The sequence below is a fragment of the Sinocyclocheilus grahami genome, unplaced genomic scaffold, assembly GCF_001515645.1.
Source record: "Sinocyclocheilus grahami isolate Dianchi unplaced genomic scaffold, SAMN03320097.WGS_v1.1 scaffold11.1, whole genome shotgun sequence".
NCBI lineage: Eukaryota > Metazoa > Chordata > Actinopteri > Cypriniformes > Cyprinidae > Sinocyclocheilus > Sinocyclocheilus grahami.
The window spans coordinates 2,241,437-2,263,187 of NW_015505190.1; the positions used below are offsets into that span (position 1 = coordinate 2,241,437).

At 36.8% G+C, this 21,751-nt stretch overlaps 2 protein-coding genes and 1 pseudogene across 3 annotated transcripts; 2 read left to right on the forward strand and 1 right to left on the reverse strand.

The window, feature by feature from the left end:
- The first annotated feature begins 3,454 nt into the window (after positions 1-3,454).
- LOC107595708 (E3 ubiquitin-protein ligase CBL-like) lies at positions 3,455-13,278 on the forward strand. The gene is made up of 12 exons (XM_016286206.1): positions 3,455-4,196; positions 8,033-8,179; positions 8,296-8,452; positions 8,706-8,827; positions 8,957-9,094; positions 9,183-9,270; positions 9,926-10,057; positions 10,691-10,882; positions 11,769-11,897; positions 12,084-12,139; positions 12,586-12,641; positions 12,849-13,278. Exons 1-12 carry the CDS (start codon positions 3,826-3,828, stop codon positions 13,007-13,009), a joined length of 1,749 nt encoding a protein of 582 aa, XP_016141692.1. The 5' UTR covers positions 3,455-3,825; the 3' UTR covers positions 13,010-13,278.
- Positions 13,279-14,750: 1,472 nt separating this feature from the next.
- On the forward strand, positions 14,751-17,681 carry LOC107596587 (uncharacterized). Of its 2 annotated transcripts, XM_016287354.1 has the most exons (5): positions 14,751-14,833; positions 14,922-14,991; positions 15,287-16,015; positions 16,576-17,306; positions 17,475-17,681. In XM_016287354.1, the coding sequence occupies exons 2-4, from the start codon at positions 14,981-14,983 to the stop codon at positions 17,300-17,302; spliced, it is 1,467 nt and encodes a 488-aa protein (XP_016142840.1). In that variant the 5' UTR covers positions 14,751-14,833; positions 14,922-14,980; the 3' UTR covers positions 17,303-17,306; positions 17,475-17,681. The 2 variants fall into 2 exon arrangements, with proteins under 2 accessions (XP_016142840.1, XP_016142833.1); XM_016287347.1 differs by having other exon boundaries at positions 14,751-14,991.
- An 817-nt stretch (positions 17,682-18,498) lies between these two features.
- Positions 18,499-21,751, reverse strand: part of LOC107596258 (interferon-inducible GTPase 5-like) — a 5,075-nt pseudogene continuing 1,822 nt past the window's right edge.

Genomic DNA, 21,751 nt, shown 5'->3' on the forward strand with positions numbered 1-21,751 from the left:
GACGAGACAAAACCAATAAAACCCATTACAAAGGAGGCATTTGTTGCATCCAGTGGGGACATAATTATGGATTATAATGACTTATACTGTCTTTTTACGCATTGCGTTGCATCACGCCGCGTAAACATAAAACCATGTCTGCATTTGTGATCGGAGAAATGACAAACAACAAGCCCTACTCTACACTGGCCAAGAAACTAGCTTTAAATATATAAAATATAAAAACTCTTTAATTATAAAAAAACTTACTTACAGTCTTTGAGTCAGAACAGCCGGCATTGTAGTCTACTCTACCAGGATCAGGAAACAGTCCTCCATAAAATGTGCTGCACACATCTGAATATTTGGGTTGAAGTGTTCTGGAACAGTGTTGTAAATACAACTTAACCACTGATTTCTAGTCGTGTCCATTTTTGGAAGGCCAAACAAAGAAGTTTCGCTTTCACAACAAAACAGCGTCACACACGGCGGCCTTGAGTGAGCAGAGGCCGGGGGATAAAGTGAGGAACGGTCGGAGGGCTAGAGTGAGCAGAGGTGGCGGATTTGACGAAGGAGTGTCCGGAGGGCTTGCGGCAACCACATGTGACGACCCCGGGCTGGACTCCGCTTATCAACAAAATGCAATGCAGAGGAAACACAGAAGCTGCATCTGAAGTGGCATTAGATGCATACACTGTTTAATGCAAGGCATGAATGCTCTAACCTGCAGTTACAAATGCATAAATAATGTTTTGATATTATAGTCTTAAAACGTTGAATACTGATATTTGAAATGATTTAAAAAGATATATAAAAAGGTACTTTAAAATGTGAAATTAAAACCGCCAGTAGGTGGCAGCAAGTCACTGTTAAGTGAGTCATTGCGATTGAACCGACTCATTCAAACAGTTGATTCGTTCAGGAACGAAACACTGTCATGTTTTTCAGAGCCGCAAAACAGTGCGGTGGCTTTGTTTGGAACCATTTTTGTTGGCGAAACAGAGCAAAAAATAGGCGTATGGTGTCTAAAACGTAATTCTCTTAATATTAACTTCTTGATTATTGAACTGTTGTATAAAATCTTTTTTGTTTTGTATAAAAAACATTTTTTTGCGAAAGAATGGCACTCTTTGTGTGATATTGATCAACTATATGAAATTATATAAATATATACATATGTTGAATTTTGGGAGCATTCTAAATGCATTTTATTATACTGAATCATGCAGTGAAAGAACACTCTAAATGAGCATTCAGTCTAGCTAGTGTTTAAGCACTCATAACTTCTCTCATAATCAATAAAGTTGTCCATACACGGTATGATAAATGAATCTCTAACTTACATCGTATGTACATCTCCACTTTGTTGCTTATGATGAGGGAATTCGCAAGTTTCTGTCTGAACAAAACTCTGGGGTTTCAGCGATGACTGATCTGAATGCCTCTGATTGGCTACTGCATTCCTAAGCTCAACAGAATCATGTGTGATTGGTTATAATGAGCAACGCTGTAAAAACGTGTAAAAATAAAATATGATGTAACATAACCAGGTCTAAATTTAAGTCCCCTGATTTTTCAATAAAACTTTAATACTTAAAATGAAATTTCGATTGCTGTATTTAATTTAGACCTGGTTATGTTACATCATATTTTATTTTTACACGTTTTTACAGCGTTGCGGGACCCCCCCCCCCCCCCAGCCCCCCCCCTCAATACGAACACTGGTTTTTGGTTACAAAATATAACCTAAAGAGAACATTCCTAGAACGATTGGAATGGAAATAACCAATAATAATAATAATAAAATGGAAATAAATGCTAACGTTAGGACAATGGTTTGTGTTTGCTGGGAGTTTGATACCATTAGCATCTATCTATCCCATTGTACAATCAAAAAATCTTCGGAAAAAAAGACCAGATTATGGAACAGTGTTGTAAATACAACTTAACCACTGATTTCTAGTCATGTCCATTTTTGGAAGGCCAAACAAAGTAGTTTCGCTTTCACAACGAATCACACAGTGCCTTCACAACATGGCGGCAGCAACAATACTACAGCCAGAATAAAATTTACGCCTTCTTTCTTTGCGTGAACATTTGGGCGCGTTATGCAAATCTTCCCACATCGTGACGTAGATATGTGGGGGCGTGTTAGAACGAGGCGTTTTAGGTAGGCGTGGTTGAATCTTAACTTTTATAAAGAATATCTCTTTGGATTTGAGACTTTAGTCTTAGCAACTTTACAGATCTTCTTTATGCACCAAGAGCTTGTAACACTCCAAAGAGAAAGTAAAAATTGAAATCGCATCATATGACCCCTTTAAAGTAAATCTCAAGAAACGTCGTCAGCTAATACTAGCTTTCAGTAGGAGTTTAATATTGTCCCTAAATCGTTTTCCCTCCTTTGGTTCCATCAGTTATCATCTTTTTTTTTAGTCTAAATCTTGTTTAGTTTAGTCTTTGATTAGTGTTAGGATTGTTATTTTTTTATTCCGTTTTTTATATTTTTATTTTAAATATATTAATTTATAATATATTAAATATAGAATTTGAATAAAAAAATTATTTAACATTATAGCATGAAAACATCAATATAGTAGCCTAGGCCTATACATTTTAGTATTGATTATGTAATAATCTAATGTCATTTTAAGGCCAGCCCTACTAGAAACTCTCCCTCTCTCTTTCTATAGTCATTTGTTATGTATTCAGGAAGTCATTCACACATGGTCGGTCCAATACACCACAATTCAAACAGCGTCCCAACTGCACACAGCCCAAGCTGCTCGACTCACTCTCTCTCTCTCTCACACACACACATAAGAAAACAAACCTGTTTGTCTGCCTGTTAGCTACCCGGAAACTGATCAGAGAGAGAGAGAGGGAGAAAGAGAGGTGAATGTGTGCAGTTGAGTTCCTGTCCATAACCAGCATGAGCGTGAGTGCCTCTTCAAAATTTAGGACACAGCGATACAATCAGACAGACTGAGAGAAACCATATGGATGAGAGAGATAATGGCTGAGCAAGAGCACTAAATGTCTGTATGGGTGGAGTGATGGTGGGAGCTGGAGGCTGGTAGATCTCAGAGTAAAGCTTTAGTATTTCAACTATTTTTGGTGTCATGGTTTTGGGTTTCTCTTTGCTTGTTTGCAACATATTTGTAATGGAGACATGGCAAAAAGACACATGACTAGAACTTTGCACCTTTTTTCTATGGAGCACCTTTTTTCTTTTTTCGCTGAAACCAACCTGCATAGTTTTTTGTCAGGTGTTGTGCATGTGTCGTTTAGGTACGTCAGCTTTTCTTGTTCTGCTCGTGAAGAATGTATCTTGTGAAACGAATGTGGCAATGATTACAAATGTCTCATCACTTCTTCGCACTTCATCTGACCCGTGGACCTTGACATGGACATCACAAGGTTTTTAAACTGGATTATTGAACAAAGTTTTGCAGTGGTAAGATATCATCATCAGTTATAACAGGACAAAGAGTTACTGGGGAAGTGGTTTTCAGATAAATCACGCTACCTAAAAATAGTTTACTTTTCTGAGAATAATGGGGATGTTAATTAACCACTTGTTATTGTATCTGGTTGTTTGATAAGTTATAGTTTCAGAGGATTTCATTTTTTTCATGCTAGCTCTGCTAAAAATTATGCTTTCCATAAACTCAACCTATCATCAGGTGTTACATGCATAAAAGAGGATATCTGCATCAACTACACTTTAATTGTGTGAAGGAAGTGATTATTTCCAACACTATTTTCGATGACTGTTGATTCAGACACATGTCAGAATCTTAACTAGCACTCCACGTGTGACACGTTGGATATATCTCATCTATCATGGCAACAGCTAGACGTTCGAGTCAAGCTCCTGACACTTCTCAATCCGTGTCCCAGTCCCCCACCAGCACGGACCGTAAACTTCTTGATAAAGTTCTCAGGAGACTGGACAAACTGCATAAACTGAGCACCAACCCCAGGTTGGGTCTTAAAAACAGCCCGCCGTACCTTCCCGAACTAGTGTCAGAGACCGCCATCCACCTGACAGAAGTATGGGCTCCCTACAGGGGCTCCATGATGGCTGTGCCACGAGGGGACGAGGGTGATTATCTGAGGATCCATATTCGACACCTGCTGGACAAGGCAGATAGAGCTGTGCTGCTGTTCAAGGATGGCAAGGAGAAGATGTTTGAAGAGACATCAAGCTACAGGTAAGACAAAGCCAAGAAGCACAGAGGTCAGTTTTAGTCTACGCACTGGACTCGGTATGTGTGTTCTTCAGGTGGCCACGTTCAAACATCTCAGAGATGATCATAATTGAGTGGACTGAATGATATTAAAAGTTCAAAAAACAGACACAAGGTATTTAGATAATAAAGCAGATTAATCCTGTTTGTTTTAGGTAGTTCCATCAAGAGTGTGAATCATTTTTGCTGGTGATATATTTTATATACTTTGCAATAATAATTTAATTAAAAAAACACATAAATGCTCAAAAACACTCTCAAAACTTCAAAATTTGTAAGATTAGGTATACAATATATATACACACACACACACACACACACACACACACACACACACACACACACACACATACATTATTATTAGAAGTGTATATATGGTAACACTTCTCTTTAATGGTCCACCAACAGACATTTTACTAACTATAAGTAACATATATGTAATTACATATCAACCCAACTCTAACCCTAACCTAATAGTCTACCAATTCTCTAAAGAGGGTTATTTGACATGTAGTTGTAAATTAATGAGAGTTAGTTGACTTGGATTATAGGATTATCTGTGGATTATCAAAATAAAGTGTAATCATATATTAAATTATAAATTAGTATGTATTTGTATGTGTGTGTGTGTGTGTGTGTGTGTAGAGAGATTTTCATCTTTTCATTCATTCTAGCTCTGCTAAAAATTACGCTATCCATAAACTCAACCGATCATTAGCGGTTACATGCATAAAAGTGGATATCTGCATCAACTACACTTTAATAGTGTGAACAAAGTGATTTTTTAGATGATTTAGACACATGTCAGAACCTTAACTTAATAGATAGATATAAAAAGGTAAACCGCTTGTGTGTGTGTGTGTGTGAGATAAAGTATAAATTAAAACAGGTTTCTTGAATAGAGCAGACCTACAATGTTTGTTTACCGAAAATTTACCATATAGCTCAGACAGAAATGCAATCACTTTTTTGGTAACTTTGAAGAATTTGGAAATGTCAATACTACTTTAATAAAAAAAAAGACTTATCACCACTAAAAATGGTTCTATGGTTTTTGTAATGGTCTAATCTAATAAAAAAAAAGACTACATTATAGTACATTAAGAAATACATTAAGTATTAAAAATATTTAAGTAGTGGTAGAAAAATAATTAAAATTTGGTCATCAAATGAAATGGCAACACTGATTAAACATTTGAACACTACATGTACCTATAAATAGAATTACAATGCTTAGCAAAAATGTCTGTCAAAAGAATGTAAATATAAGTACTGACGTGTCTACACACGTATAAAGATGCGAATCAGTTTTGCGAGGGAAAAACGATCCTGGTAAAAAAGTTCCTATAGTAAACCTTAACAACAACTTGACTGCAATAAAACACCTTATTTTCAATCTTAAGAAACCTAAGATAGCATTCCCTATTTAGACTTTGTTGTGAGGCTTGACCAAGTTTCTGGTCTGCTGTGAATGCTAATGACCAGTGTGTATAGTGTGGCATTATCATGGAAATGGGGGAAACTTTCCTCTGGCAATGGAGGCCAGCAGTTTAATGTTATGTTTCGGCACAGCAGTGGCCGTTCTGTTAACTTCCTGATCACAAAACATAACTTTATTATTAATCTTATTATTTTTATTTATGCATAGCAAAAAGAGAGAATGAAATATGCTCCTCAAATAATACATCAAATTAGAGAATAACATAAAATCCCTGAGACCCAATAGATAATATTTGGTCTGCTCCTCATTTATCTCCAAGTAACAGTAAATAACATGATGTTTGCAATGTCTGCAAGTTGTTTACCTTCTCTTCTGTTTGAAGCTGAATAGCAAGACCAACAAGTCACAACTTTTTTTTCCTTTACTTTCCACTTGAGCGCCAATGTGTTTAACATTTCACACAGCATGTCACAACTGGACTTTTAGTGTTGAGAAAAGTCTAGAAAGAAAGAAAGAATACAAGCAGTACCACTATGTGTGCATGTATGTATACTTTACATACACGTTAAATATGCTGACAAAATACATACATAATCTAAACACCATGTTTAATATATTTGATAAATACAGTGGGTCACACCCCATTCCTCAAAGTTCAGATTTTTTATTGAGAAGCATGAAATATTATAACTGGTTTAATTTAGTCACTATAAGAGAGAACAGAATGACCACACAAACCTAATACAGTATATGTGGGTAAATGTAGGTCATTTCACCTGCTTTATGACTGCTGGGCAGTGATGAAACCATGTCAACACGGTTAGTGGACAGGACAGCATGTGGTGGAAAATTTAAGAACACGACTAAAGGAAACTTCAGGCCTCAGAAGCGCTGTACTTTCTGTTAGCTGCTCAGATAAAAGGTAAGACAAAATGAGGGCTTTGTGGCTAAGCTACTAGAGATAAAAGTAGAAACAAAGCGATCATATTGTCTGAGTGGAAAAATCTGTTGCATACAAGCCATGTTTGGTCAGTTTAGCACCCAAGTTAGAGAGTTTCTGCATATGCATCTCAACACACTAAAGCCACATTATCCACAGCCAAACAGAAACAGAATCAAGGAATGTGAATTAAAAGATTTATTACTGACTAAACTGTTAATACACTAAAAAAAAAAATATTGCCGTTAAAACAGTTTTCTCTCAAAAATTAGTAGTACATTTCACAAATAATTACTGAGAAAGATCAAGTAACATATTGAATTAAGCATTAAATGTAAAATATCATAAGCTGAAATCGTATTTTCTTGTAGAAAATACTCCAATAACCATATTTACAACATCAAAAAATACACTTATTATATTACAATGAAAAGTTGAAACATCACTTACTACACCATTTTTAAAAACGATGCATATTACAACTGTACTGTTGTGTGCTTTTTTTTAAATAAATGCAATATATTTATTTTCGGTAACACTTTATTTCGATAGTCCACTTTAGACATTTTACTAACAGTAAGTAACTTTGCAACTACATGTCAACTAGCAGTCATTAGAGTATTTGTAGACTGTCTGCTTAATATCTTCTAACATTTTATTTTGATGGGTCAACAGTACAACATACTGACTATCAGAAACTTTGCAAGTATATGTCAACTTATTCTACTACCCTAAACCTACCCTAACAGTCTACTCTGAGAGTTAGTAGACATGTAGTTGCAAATTAATTCGAATTTGTTGACATGTAGTTGACATGCAGTTACAAAGTTACTTGTAGTTAGCAGAATGTCTAAAGTGGACTATCGAAATAAAGTGTAACCTTATTTTCTCTATATTTAGACTTAATATAAAAATTTAATCTGCAATCGGAGTTAATTTTGTTAAATCAGATTGTATATTTATTGACAAGAGTATAGCAGATGAGAGGTGCTGATCTGTGCCGTGCTGCGTAGAGGATGCTGATGCTACCATGGCAACCTCTTTGATCAATTAGTAATGGAAAATTCTGTCAGCCCGACCACAGACACTCAGGACAGGATGCATCAAAGTACTACTTCCTGTTTCTAGAAGTTAGAGTGCATTGTGCTTATGCCAGTCTTTTGTTTCTTTTTGGGTGTATGTTTGTGCAACTTGTTAACATACACCCAAACTTGTTTTATAACGCATCAAAAAACAGTTATCATACGTGCACAAAACAAAAAAGCACCACAGCTCTTCTGTGCACCTAGTATTTCTAGCCACTTTATACAGACAAATGTGTTTTACTATGTAATATTTGCCTGTGTAATATTTGTGTGACACACACAAAATATGTTTTTTTTTTAATGTAAAAAATATTACATTTGCTTTCTTTTTCAGGAGAAATCTTACTAAGCTGTCACTGCTGTTCAGCCACATGTTGAATGAACTACAAACTTTGTTTCCTGGGGGACGATTTCAGGGTGATACTTATAGAATTACAAAGACAGAGGCCAAAGACTTCTGGAGGAAAGCCTTTGGACACAAGTATGACAAAAAAAATTTACTTTAATATGTACTGAAGATTCAAACCCTACGCATTCCATTTTTGGACAGTCAACCCTCTCTCTCTCTCTCTCTCTCTCTCTCTCTCTCTCTCTCAGATGTATAGTGCAGTGGAACATTTTTAAACAGCAGCTGAGGAGGGTTCATTACTTTGAAGAGGGAATGGAGGCCATGGCTTTGAAGTCCACAGTTGATCTCACTTGTAACGATCACATATCCATCTTTGAGTTTGATATTTTCACCAGGCTTTTTCAGGTATCCTAAGCTTGAGGAGAACTTTTGTAAAAAACTGCAGTAGCATTCCATGACTTATTAGATATGTTTGATAAACTATAAAATAAATCTAGCATGAAAAGTAGATCATGTGAACATTTATATATTATAAATGTTAAAGTTACAGGCCTTCTACTCTATTCATGGAAAGTGCCAGCAATAGAACATTACCTCCTGGTCCTTTCATTCCCTTCCTTACTTTTTATTTGAGTTTTTTTGCATTTGGTTCCTTTAGCCCTGGTCAACTTTGTTGAGAAACTGGAATCATTTAGCAGTAACTCACCCAGGATACATGGCGTTTCTCACCTACGACCAGGTCAGGGTCCGACTAGAGCACTACAGACATCGTCCTGGCAGGTAAGACAATGGCAGAGCCCAAATGAGCTAAATAAGTAAATAAACCCAAAATATTATAGATTGCTCATCTAGGTTTAACCTTAGAATTACAGTGGTTTAGGTCTGAACTCTTACTGGCTCTCTCAACAGCTACATCTTTCGTCTCAGTTGCACACAAATGGGTCAGTGGGCGATTGGTCATGTGACCAGTGATGGCAACATTGTGCAAACCATTCCCCAAAATACACCTCTTTACCAAGCACTCATACAAGGTTTCAGGGAGGGCTGGTGAGTTCACAATCGAATAGAAAAAAAGCATGCTGGAATTGAATCTGACGTCATAATGTTAACATAATCTGGATGCTTTCATCTACAGCTATTTATATCCTGATGGGCGTGATGTGAACCCTGACCTCACCAGCCTGTGCAGTCCGACTCACAAGGGTCGAGTCAAAGTCTCAGAGGTAATGTATACAATATATACCTCAATATAAAAAACATTGTCTTTTCTTCAAATAAAATAAATGTTAACTGATATAAAAACATTTTTATTTCAGCTCATTTATTTTAATCTCATTTAATTTAGTTAATTAATTACTTGATGTATTAAAATAACTAAGACTAAAACAGAAATAAAAATGGCTAAAACCTATTTAGACATACAGTGTATGTATATATATATATATATATATATATATATATATATATGTATAAACAAAAATTACTAAAATGCCAAAAACACAACAAAATACTAAAATTAAGTAAAATTTAAAAAAATAAAAACGAATTCAAAATATTAATAAAAACTATAATAGTATTTCAATGATACTAAAATAACACTACAATGCTCAGATATTTTGGGGGGGATCATGTTACAAGAAAATGTAAATGCTAATAATAATTGCTGTTGTATTATACTACATTCAATTATTGCCTATATTTTTCATTGTTCATGTACACATTACACTATCCTATATGTGTTCCTCTTTTTTGCAGGTGTGTCTTAAAAGCTGATAAATTAGAGCTTGAAATATACTCTTTTTTGAGCATTTTTTTGTCTGTAATGCAAGATGCGCTTTTTTCCTCTCTCTCCTTTATGTGTTGAATTTCTCTCTTCAGGAGCAGTATGAATTATACTGTGAGATTGGCAGCACATTTCAGCTCTGCAAAATCTGCACAGAACGAGACAAAGACACTCGCATTCAACCCTGCGGGCATCTGCTGTGTCAGCCCTGCTTGACTGGCTGGCAGGTATATAATTTTCTTATTGTGCTCAGACCTCTACCTCCATTCACACTTGCATTCACACTCACAATCAATCATGGTCAAGGTACACCCAAAAACCCACATTCAGAACAGCTATACATGATTAGGCTACATGATTATGTTTTCCATTGTTGGTGCATAAACATCATAAATAGAACTCATTAGAATACAATTATTTTACTGGAAATAAATCACTAACATAAACAGATAATTAAATGCGTGCGTAAAGCAAAGTCATTCAGAAAGCTGTTCCGCATGAAATATAATGTTTGCCACAGTGTCATGCAACATGACCTGACATTTTGGCTCAAGCTTCCTGCCTGTGTTTGATCAAGCATATGTGTGCAGTGTGACTGATTTTCCACTTCTCTTAAGTCACACTTCATTGCATGCTAAGATAAAATTTACCCTATAGAGAATGAGAGGACGTGATGCATTTCGGCAGCTCTACATCTTACAATGTAACACATTCAAAGACAAGTGCATCTCTCATAAGATGTCAAGAGATAAGCAAGTCTTTCTTGTGGTGTAATGTGCAGGAGAAGGATGCCCTTGGGAGCATTAAATAAGTATGTGAATTTGCGTGTTGAAAGTTGTGTCACTCCCTCTGATGTGCAGAAATCAGATGGGCACACGTGCCCCTACTGCCGCTGTGACATCAGAGGCACAGAATCCATCCTCATTGAGCCCTACCTGCCAGAGAGGGACAGGAGGGCAGGGGGGGAGGAGGAAGAGGAGGAAGATGAAGATGAGGAGGAAGATCATGAGGATGTGGAGCTGGTGATGAAAAAACTGGCTTGTATGAAAAAGGTGAGAGTATGTAATATGGGAATCAGGAATTCTTTGCTTGGCAATCTGAAATGCACTTTTTTTTCTATTTAATCTATTTAATTAGATTTTACTCTTATATGTTTACTTTTGTGTGTTTAGAGTTCTCAAATATTAATTTCCATTGCTTGTATTTTTATATAATCAACCACATTTACACAAAATGCCAAGACCTCTAGACCTCACACTGTCCTTTCAAACAAAATACATTTACATTAAACCAACAAACAGGTATCCAATTTATAAAATGATTCAGCAGTGTAATGGCTAGATTATAGGTGATTGCATAATCTGTTCAATATCAGCCAATATTAGAGATTTATACATTTGTTTATAGATATTTTATTGTGACTGCTCATTTCCAGTTTTAACATTTAGATTACCTTTGTTGCCATCTAAAGCTCACTTAAAGTCCATCTATAAAAACACTGTTAAATGTAATGTTTAGTAAATCTCAAAATGAATATCCATTTTTCATACTGTTAATGTAAATGTTGTGATAACATTTTATTTTTTTATTTAAAATTTTTATTTTTTAAAATTGTATTTTTTTATTCATGTATTCATTTAAACAAAGTTATATTTTGTTTTATTCATTTAAACAATTTTACTATTGACCAATTGTTAGGGCTGTATGATCAATTGTATTGTATTCATAATCGCAATTTGTGACTTTCTTGATTTATTAAGCATAATTGTCTGCTGTTTTGAAAAAAAACTGAAACTAGCCTTTTTTGTATTCTCTAGCTTTTTTGTATTGTCATCATACAGCAAGTGTGAATGTAATTGTAGGTTTGAGTCTGTGCAATTCTTCAGTTCACTCTGACTTTAATGGTTGTTTAATTTAATTCCTCTCTCACTATTTCAGATATCACAGGAGGAGTATCAAGTTCCCCGTTCCAGTCTATCACTTCCTCCCCTTCCTCCCAAAAGACAGTCACTTTCCCCGTGTCCATCTCCCAAACCGCCCTCCAGATCCTTGAGCATAGGCACACAGGTCAGCCAGTCAAGATTCATCTGTCTGCCTGTCTATTTATCTGTGTTGTTTTTGAAATCACGTTGTGGTTGGTAACTTAATTATGAAATGAATAATGTTACTTTTGTTAAGTGCATAGTCAGTGGTTAGTAAGTAAATTTAGTGTAACTGTAATCATGAGAATCAGTTATCATTCTCTCTCCGCAGAAAGTCAAACATGGTTCCTGGTCAGAAAACATGCTAAGACAAACTTCCTCAGATAGGTAAAAAATGTCCTGAGTAAGCATTATTTTTTACAACATAGCACACATGGGTAAGATTCTCCTTATGAGTATTTGGCAATAATGCATGAATACATTTGCATTAGAGCCTCTGCTAGGACACCTGTGTGATCTTGATGGTAACTGACATCATGCATCCACTAAAAATAACCTTGACATTTAAGTGGTTAAAATTCATTGCATAAATGGTTCAGAAAAGCTAGCTACCATGCTAGTTGCTTTCAGATGCCACTTTGTTTGATAGTTTTCATCTAATGCAGTTACATTTCTCACATTTTAAGAATGCCTTAAGTGTCCAAATACATTTTGGAGTTACTGTAGTTATAGTCAAATGTTTGATGCATTAATAAGTTATTAAATTAAAATAATAAGTTTGCAAAATAATGTCTGTTTCTGTTATCCTTTTACTGCGTCTTAATTGGATTCAGAAGTGAGGAACTTTTGGAAGACTTCCGTCCCTCCTCTTTGCCATATGTCAGAAACAGTGGGTATCATAATTAACTTTCATTCACGTCTTGTATGCTTATCATAACTGTGATATTTCTTTCAATAATTATCTTTAGAATACTTGTGACACGTTCTGTTGAACACTTGAGGCAATCAAACATGACTTCTTCTGCTGTTGTACTGACATCTGGTGGCAGGATTTGAAATGACACATCTGATGAAACATAATTTCCTGTCTGTGTAGGTGGGGTGTCCTGGGAAGGGCCTTCAGAAAATGTAAAAAGGAAGAGGAAAGAGAAAAGAAGGGGCAATGAAGAAGAAGAGGACGACAGAGGTGTGGCAGATTCAGCGTCTCCTTCAGGAAATCACATTCACGGGGAGATGGAAGGAAACACTTCATCCTGACAAGGAAAATCCCCTCAGACTTCAGACTGTAAAGTATATTGGCAAGACAAAGCAATCTTTTGATATCTGCAACACTGGACAACCAAAATGATTCAAAGGACTCAATAGTCACCAGATTCAGAACACACATGCATGTAGGAATATTAGCTCCATTGACCTTTGCATTGACAGGAGAAAACAAGCATCTTACTGCTCACACCTTTTTAATACATTTTAAACTCTACCTCATGCCTACTAAATTTTTGGAGAACAAGCACTGTGTTTTGACAGACCACAATGAATAAAAAATGTTTAAATAAAACAAACAGCTTATTTCTTTTATATCACAAGATGTAGGTTGTTTAACTTTTTCTAAATAAGGTGAAAGTGTGGAAATATTTTCAGTTCACACCAAAACCCCAAAGTTTCACACTACAGTATATAACAGCAACATAGTTTGCAAATTCACAGTTTCATATTTAGTAAAAGAATGTAAACAAACATGTATTGATATTTATTATTTTTACTGCCTAGAAAGTCTTTCACTTTCAGAGATCTGTCCAATAAAGCAATGTTTTTCCAAGGCTGGCTGTAAATGAGAAATATAAATAATACATGTATGAAGAAGTAATTTCCCCTTAAGAATTGATAGTCATGGGATTGGTTCTTTTGCATACTCACTTTGTATCATAGAGGTACATTCAAGTTTGTTATAAATACGGATGTCAGTAACAGTCACTGACTTTAGTTAGTCTGTAATGTTGCTGTTTGAGCATAAAAAATCTGCAAAGTTACAAAGTTCAAAGTCCACTTCAAAAGGAGATATTTTATTTAACAGAAATCACTTTTCAAAAACTACAACGAACGACTCGTTTGGACTACAACGCATATTTTCCGGGATTTGTGATATCACAAATATCGACGAATGGGATGAGACCTGGTTGAGCTGCACTAGAGAAGGCAATGAGTGTTATATCACTATGTCGGAGACGCGCTAGCTTTCCCTAGGCAGACAAACTTAGAGTGGTTACAATCATCCGGGTTTAAATCGCGCTCAAATTGATTTGATTTTGATGCAGTATTTACACTGAAGGCTGTGGTAAGGGGCGTGACATTTCCCGACCAGGCGCCCGAGTGCTGCCAATCACAGCACACACTGGCCCAGCTAACCAATCACAGCACATTTCGTATTTCAGAAGGCGGGCCTTCATTTGATACAGGAACTATTGAGAAGTTCAAGCCAGACTGGGGAGAGAGGTGTTGTAATAATGTAAAATATGTGAAAAATTATGTTTTTCTAACGACCTAGTATGAGAGCCTGTTCTAGTACACCCCAAAACAAAATCAAGACTTTGTAAAAGAGCATTATAGGACCCCTTTAAGTTTGAAAATTAGGAAAATTCATATTTAAAAAAGAAGTAGGTTAAATATTAGCATTTTATTTTTAAGTTGACTATAAATTAATCGCATTTGTATTTAATACTGCCTTTTTATTTTAAAATATAATATAGTATTATCACACTTTGTTTTATTATAGCCTAACATATAACAAGTTTGGGGAGAGGACAAATATTCCAAAACTTTCTGAAAATACAATATGAGAATTAACTGCGCAATTACTAGAAATGTGTAGGCCTACATGGGATATTATACAATTTGCATGCATCAATTTTTTTTGGACGTTTCCAACTCTTACTTTGGACCAATTCTGTAGACTGGCCCATGCACGTCTTCAAATGAGCTGTCAGAACGTCATTCCCTCCTCCCTCCTGCTGTTACTTTATATGAAATCGCAGGTGTTTACGTTTGTTATTTGGCGTGAAGAAACGGGGTCGTGTTCGTAAGGTTGGCAGTTTTTAAAAGCAATCTTTAAACAAAGCCTGATTATGACAGTGCTTTAATTTTGTTAATGTGTTTTGCGCACATCGCATAGGTTACTTTCGATTTCCTTGGATTTCGTGGAAATAGAAACCAACATAAACGGCAAGCGCCATGGACAATGGGTGAATGGCTTTATTTGTCTATCTTCGTCAGCTTTTAAATATTTATGTATGCGATGTTATTTTCTTACGTTTCACTTATAAGACCGTCTAGTTAACAAGTGCACAGTTCCTATCACAATTCAGTGAAGTTGCGCTCGTGTCAAGATAATTAACCTGGGCCGTTTACAATTGAACGCGTTTTGTGCTTAAACGTCTTATAACTTGACACGACGCCTTAAAATGTGGGATGATGGAATAATGTTCTTTAAAAATGTTACAGCATAAAATATTGACAGAATGTTATATTTTTCTATAGATTGTACATGCCAGCAAAAATACAAGAGGATCATTTCAACAAAATCAAGGGCGTGTTTGCCTCTGAAAGCCCTGAAGAAATTCCCCACCGGCTTATGTCTCTTTTGAAGGTTTTTGACCATTTTAAGATAGATATCGCTGTGACTGGAGAGTCTGGTGCAGGAAAATCTTCTCTTATCAATGCAATCCTGGGATTGAATCCTGATGACACAGGGGCTGCTCCAACTGGAGCTGTGGAAACCACACAGCAAGCAACCATGTATCAGCATCCAAATCTCCCACACATCAGACTGTGGGATCTTCCAGGGATGGGCACCCCTTCCTTTGCATCCAAGAGTTATGTAAAGACAATGAACTTTGACCTATATGACATGTTCATGGTTGTGATATCAGAGAGAGTCAGAGAAAACAACATGCTGTTGATTGATGAAATTGAGCAACGAAAGAAGCCATTTTATTTCATTAGAACAAAAATTGATAATGATGTGCGTAGAAAGAAAAGCAAATTCTCTCAAATACGTGCATTGGATCAAATGAGACAAGACTGTAAGAAATATCTGAAGGAGAAGAAACTGGACCCCCATGTGTTCCTAGTGTCATCCCATGACACAGAAAAGTATGAGATGCAGAAGCTCATGGACACTTTTAAGGATGAGGTTTCTCAACTTAAAGCAGAGGTGTTTTCAGATTTTCTGGACAAGATGTTACATGGAGGATGGATAAAGGCAAGGTGAGTAGATATACTGTAATTACATGGTTGTAAATGGTACTGTGACTATGTTGGTTTCATACGGTGCTTAAAAACTTTTATACCACTTTTAGGAAAACATTAAATGATGTGAAAGTTTGAAGTAGAATAGTATAGTATTTTCCTGTAAAATGTAGTCCTATAATATACAAAAAAGTAACTATTTTGATATTTTATTGACTTACTGACCTTGACATATTGTCACAACGGTCTGCTGGGGTCCTCCCTATAATATAATGTCCTGTTCTGTTTCAGCATGGTTGGACCATATCATTTTGATTTGGCAGATAAAAGTTTTTCAAATACTTTTAGACATTTTATCACCCTAACATTTTTTATGTAATACCCCAAATCAAAAATCACATTTAATTTTAATTCAGAAATTAAGAACATTGTCATCATAGATGAGTTCATTGCATGTATGACTGATATACTGAATATATTTCTGAAGAAAATAGTAATAATAAAGAGGGGAAACAATGAATATTTCAAATATCATTCATCCTAACATTAATGTAATTTTTATTTTTGTATTACTTTAGGTATGCTACGAATCACATCCAACAGACTGGGAAACTTGAAACAGAGGACATCACAGCATTGCAGGATATGTATAAGCGCACAGGCTTTGGAGCTGTGAAAGTCAGTGCTGTTCTGAAGGCTTTGAGTCACTTTCAGCTAGATGTGGCCGTTTTGGGTGAGACAGGCTCTGGAGCATCCACTTTGGTAAATGCCTTAATTGGGCTGAAAAATGAAGAGTGTAGTGCGGCTTCAGTGTCCATCAGCAACCCCGCAATGAGTCTGAGATACCCAGATGTCCGGTTCTGGGACATATCCGGCATAGAGGCAGTCATGGATTACTCGATGTATGAGATGAAACAACACCTGAATTGTTATGACTTCTATATCATCATTGTATCAGACTGGCAGAAAGCACGGCATTTAAAACTAGCCAAAGCGGTTGAAAAATTAAGGAAGCATTACCTCTTGGTCCAGACCAAAATTGACTGTCATCTACAGACTCAAAGTGACTTGTGCTGTGATGAGACTGAGATACTTGATGGGCTTCGGGCACAATATACCCAGGAGCTTCAGACGGCAAAACTGTCTGAACAACAGATGTTTCTCATCAACAGTCTTGACAGATGCACATTTGACTTTGTAGGTTTGGAAAGTGCACTCTCCAGTGACCTCAACACTGTCAGGACAAGTGCTTTTGCATATTATATAGCAAGAACAGTAAAGAAACATATATATAAAAAAACATAGAAATGTAAGTTAATTACTTGATTTCTGTTTAATTTACCATGAATTATTCAAGCTTATTATAGTATAACTGCTGTTTTCAACTGGAGTGCAATATAATATATTAATAGAATTAACTAATAATCTTTAATTGTTTAATATGCTGTATAATTCTGTATTTTTCTTCCTGTGACAGATCTCTATGAAATATATGAAGAAAATGCTAGAGAGGCACCACGTTTTGCTAAGATTGCTTTGTCCTAATTATTGCAAAAGAATAGAAGATACACCGTTGGAAAACAGACAATTATTTGTAGAATTTGGTCTGCAGTAAAAATTTGTGAACTGTTGATCTCAATATACTGTTGTAATATATGTTTGTAATAACTGCAGTTTTCTAAGTTGGGACTATTTCTTGTTTATTAAAATGTTTATGAAAAATACACCATGCTTCCACTTTTGTTGTGCAAACCATAAAAATGTGTAATGGACTGTAGGTAAGTTGTTCTATAACACAATATTTAGATTTTTTAGTGGACCTGAAAATCATAGAAATAATTTCAGTGAAACTATGTTAATTTGTTAGTAGTTTGCTCTTTATGTGTACTTTCCAGGTCAACGCCTATATGTGTCTTGTTGTTAGGGGTAACAACACACACACACACACACACACAAAATCAGTAATAAGAAATTGACTAATCTATTACTTTGACACCCAACTAAACAGCTTAGTCACACCTCACAAAATTCCCGTATAAAACCCTTCATAAAGTGCAAATGTGTCATAAAGCTGATAAAAGGTCCAAAAATAAACCTGTAAAGAAAAGTTTGGGCTTTTTTCTTTCCTCATGTATTCACACACCCATCTGCTTTCTAAGAAATACCTCTAACAATTCAACAGTTTAAATGCCAATATATCCTAAATTTGTGTAAGCATAAGGTAGCACCATGAAAAAAGTGATGCTAATGGCTGACAATCATAATATATATTTTTTGTGAGATGGACATACTCCTGTTATTTTCAGTTTATTGGAGAAAAGGATAAGAATGCATAGTCAGGTGCAATATGTGCGACATCAAACTCTCAGCATGGAGAAATAGCACGAGTTATCGGAGAGAGCTGCGGGGTTGGAGAAGAAAAAAAAGGCGGAGGACAAGTGCAGACAAGCAACAAAAATAAGTTTAACTAAAAATAACAAAAGACAGTAACTAGTAATGTATTACATTTTGGAAGTATCTTGCCCAACACAGACCACTGCTAATGCTAAAGTTGACTTTATAGGTGATTTCAGCCTTGAGAGAGGCTTGTTCATTCTCACTGACAGTTTGATGAGTGATTGCTCATTCAAACCCAAAGCGTTATGACAACTTACGAGATAGGTCAACAAAACCATCTTGTCAATGGCCAGAGATAATTAAGGGAATGGGATAACGGCACCCAGGCTTGAGCCCAGTGCTGCAAGCCAAATAAACTTCTCCATAACCTCTTTTTTCTTCTCTAGCATAGCCAGAGAGCACACAGGTAAAGACTGGACCAGAGCAAATCTCTTGTATTCTGAAAGGTCTGACTCTAGGGTGTCTACCAGGTCATGGAAGTCATATTTTCCCAAATCATAAGAGGATATCAGGAACACCTTGGGGTTTCCTAGCTCCTTCACGTTTCTGTGGCAGTCCTCTCTAATTGTGCAAAGTACCTGCTGCTCATCAAAATGTCTTGTCTTCGCCACTGACCGAATGTCATTATCAATCTTGGTCCGGCCAAAATAAAACCTCTTCTGCTTTTTTTGAATCTCTTTGGCCAGAAAGACATCATTTTCCTTGAACCTCTCTGAGGAAATGATGATAAATAAATCATACGTTTCAAATTTCACTTTCTTAAGGAATTTGTTAGCCTTGAAATTAGGCATCCCAGTCCCTGGCAGGTCCCACAGTCTGACATTTGACTTTGTGAGATGGGTGTACATGGTAGCTAGCTTTGTTGTTTCGGTTATTCCTGTTGGTGCAGAATGGTCATCATCATCATTCAGACCTCGAAATGCATTAATGAAGGCAGACTTTCCTGCTCCTGTTTCCCCAGTTGCTGCAATACTCAGAGTCACACTGTCAAGACTGTCCAATTGCTCTTTAGCCTTTGCAACAGCTGCATTTGGGTCATGTTCTCTCAGTCTCTGCAAAGCTCCAAAGAAATCCAAGTCAGCAGAGGAATCTTCAGTCATTATGCCTTTTTAAATTCTTCACTGTAAAAAAACATAAAATATTATAGTATGTATAAATCATTGCATGGTTAAGTAACTTTACTACAGTAAAGTCATGACTTTTTCCTTTGCTTGGTCATGGACAGCTGTGACATAATTATGAGTTTACATCTCCCATTTATATCTCACAGTTGCAAGTTTTCATTGTAATTGCAACTTTATTTCTCTCAATGTAACGTTATATCTCACAACTGAGACTGTTTATATATAACACAATGTGCTTTATTCCTTATTTTAAACTTCATCTTTTTTTAATCTTGAGTTAAATAACCTTGAGGAAAATGTTAAAAAATTATTAGAAATATAAGAAAGTGGGTGTGTAGTTGAACTACATATAGAAACATTTATCACAAAAAGGTTTATAAACACATTTTTATTTTTATTGTATAAGATGTGATTATAACTTGCTCTTTAGCACTCCTATTATAGTGTCTTGAGGAAATTAAAGCCTGGATGGCACTAAATTTCCTTAATTTTAACGAAAATAAAAGTTATACTGTTTACGCCGGGAGGTACTTGTGAGTTATCAGATTTGGACCTTGGTGAATTGAAACCATTTGTGAAGCCCCATGGTAAAAATGTAGGTGTTATCATAGACTGTGATTTTAAATTGGACAAACAGATTAACTCGGTAGTTAAATCCTGTTTCTTCCAATTGAGACAACTCACCAAGGTGAAATCTTTCCTGTCTGCTAAAGACTTTCAAAGAATCGTCCATATTTTTATTTCAACTCGTCTGGATTATTGTAATGGCCTCTATACAGGTATTAGTCAGGCCTCTCTCTCCAGACTGCAGATGGTCCAGAATGCGGCAGCTCGACTGCTGACGGGTACATGAAAGCGGGAAAACATCACCCCCCGCTCTTGCCTCTCTTCACTGGTTACCTGTCCATTTTAGGATTCAGTTTAAGATGTTGATATTTGTTTTTAAATCTCTTAATGGTTTAGCACCTAAATATCTGTCCGACTTGATTAAGCTGTATGCTCCGCTAAGAGCACTTAGGTCTGCTGACCATTTGCTTTTAGTCATCCCATGGGTAAAGTTGAAGAGCAGGGGTGACCGAGCATTTGCAGTGGCGGCCCCGAAGCTCTGGAATATTTTGCCCCTCTACATTAGACAGGCTCAAACACTTGTTTTTAAATTTAGCTTAAAAACTCATTTTTATAGTCTGGCATTTGACGCTACTGTAATGATTCAATCCACTGAAGGCGAGCGTAGTGAAGAACCCAAGTGCAGTTTATTTACAGACAAGGTGAAATCCAAAATCCAAACATAATCCAAACAAGATACACAGACTTGACGAGGCATGAACAGACTTGACATGAACAGATTTGACAAGGCACAAACAGACTAGACTCACCGACAGCGGGTTACAACTTTAATACACGACGAAAGACAATGGCAACATGAGGGCTACTTATAGCAGACAAGAGGGTCACAGGACAAGAACAAACCTATGGGAAACAAGACACATGACTAAGACAACCAATCAGAACATGACACAATGAACAGAGGAACCAATGGCATGAAGACAAGAGGGCAAGGGAAGCATGACACTAACAGCATAAAACAATTACAAAATAAAAGACATGGAAAACATGAACATGAAACAAAAACAAAACCCAAACCCCACATTACATATCCCCCCCTCTAACGGCGGCTCCAGACGCCCAAACAAATGCAAACAAAACCCAACAAGTCAAGGAGGGTGGTGGAGTGGAGGCGGAACTGGGGGAGGGATGGAGGGCCAGGCCCATGAAGCAGAACAGGTAGAGCAAGGAGCCATGGCGGAGCAGGCAGAGCGGGGGGCCATGGCGGAGCAGGCAGAACGGGCGGCCATGGCAGAGCAGGCAGAACGGGTGGCCATGGAGGAGCGGGCAGATCGGGCGGCCATGGCGGTTCGGGCAGAGCGGGGAACCATGGTGGAGCAGATAGAACAGGCATCCATGGCGGTGCAGGCAGAGCAGGGAGCCATGGTGGAGCAGGCAGAGCAGGAAGCCATGGCGGAGCAGAGACATGGACAGACCACTTGACTGTGAGTTCATGAACGGCCTCCTTGGCCGTGGCAGGACAGACTGGGAGTTCGTGAGCGGCCTCCATGTCTGTGACAGGACAGACAGTGAGTTCATGAACAGCCTCCTTGGCCGTGGCAGGACAGACTGGGAGTTCGTGAGCGGCCTCCATGTCTGTGACAGGACAGACAGTGAGTTCATGAAC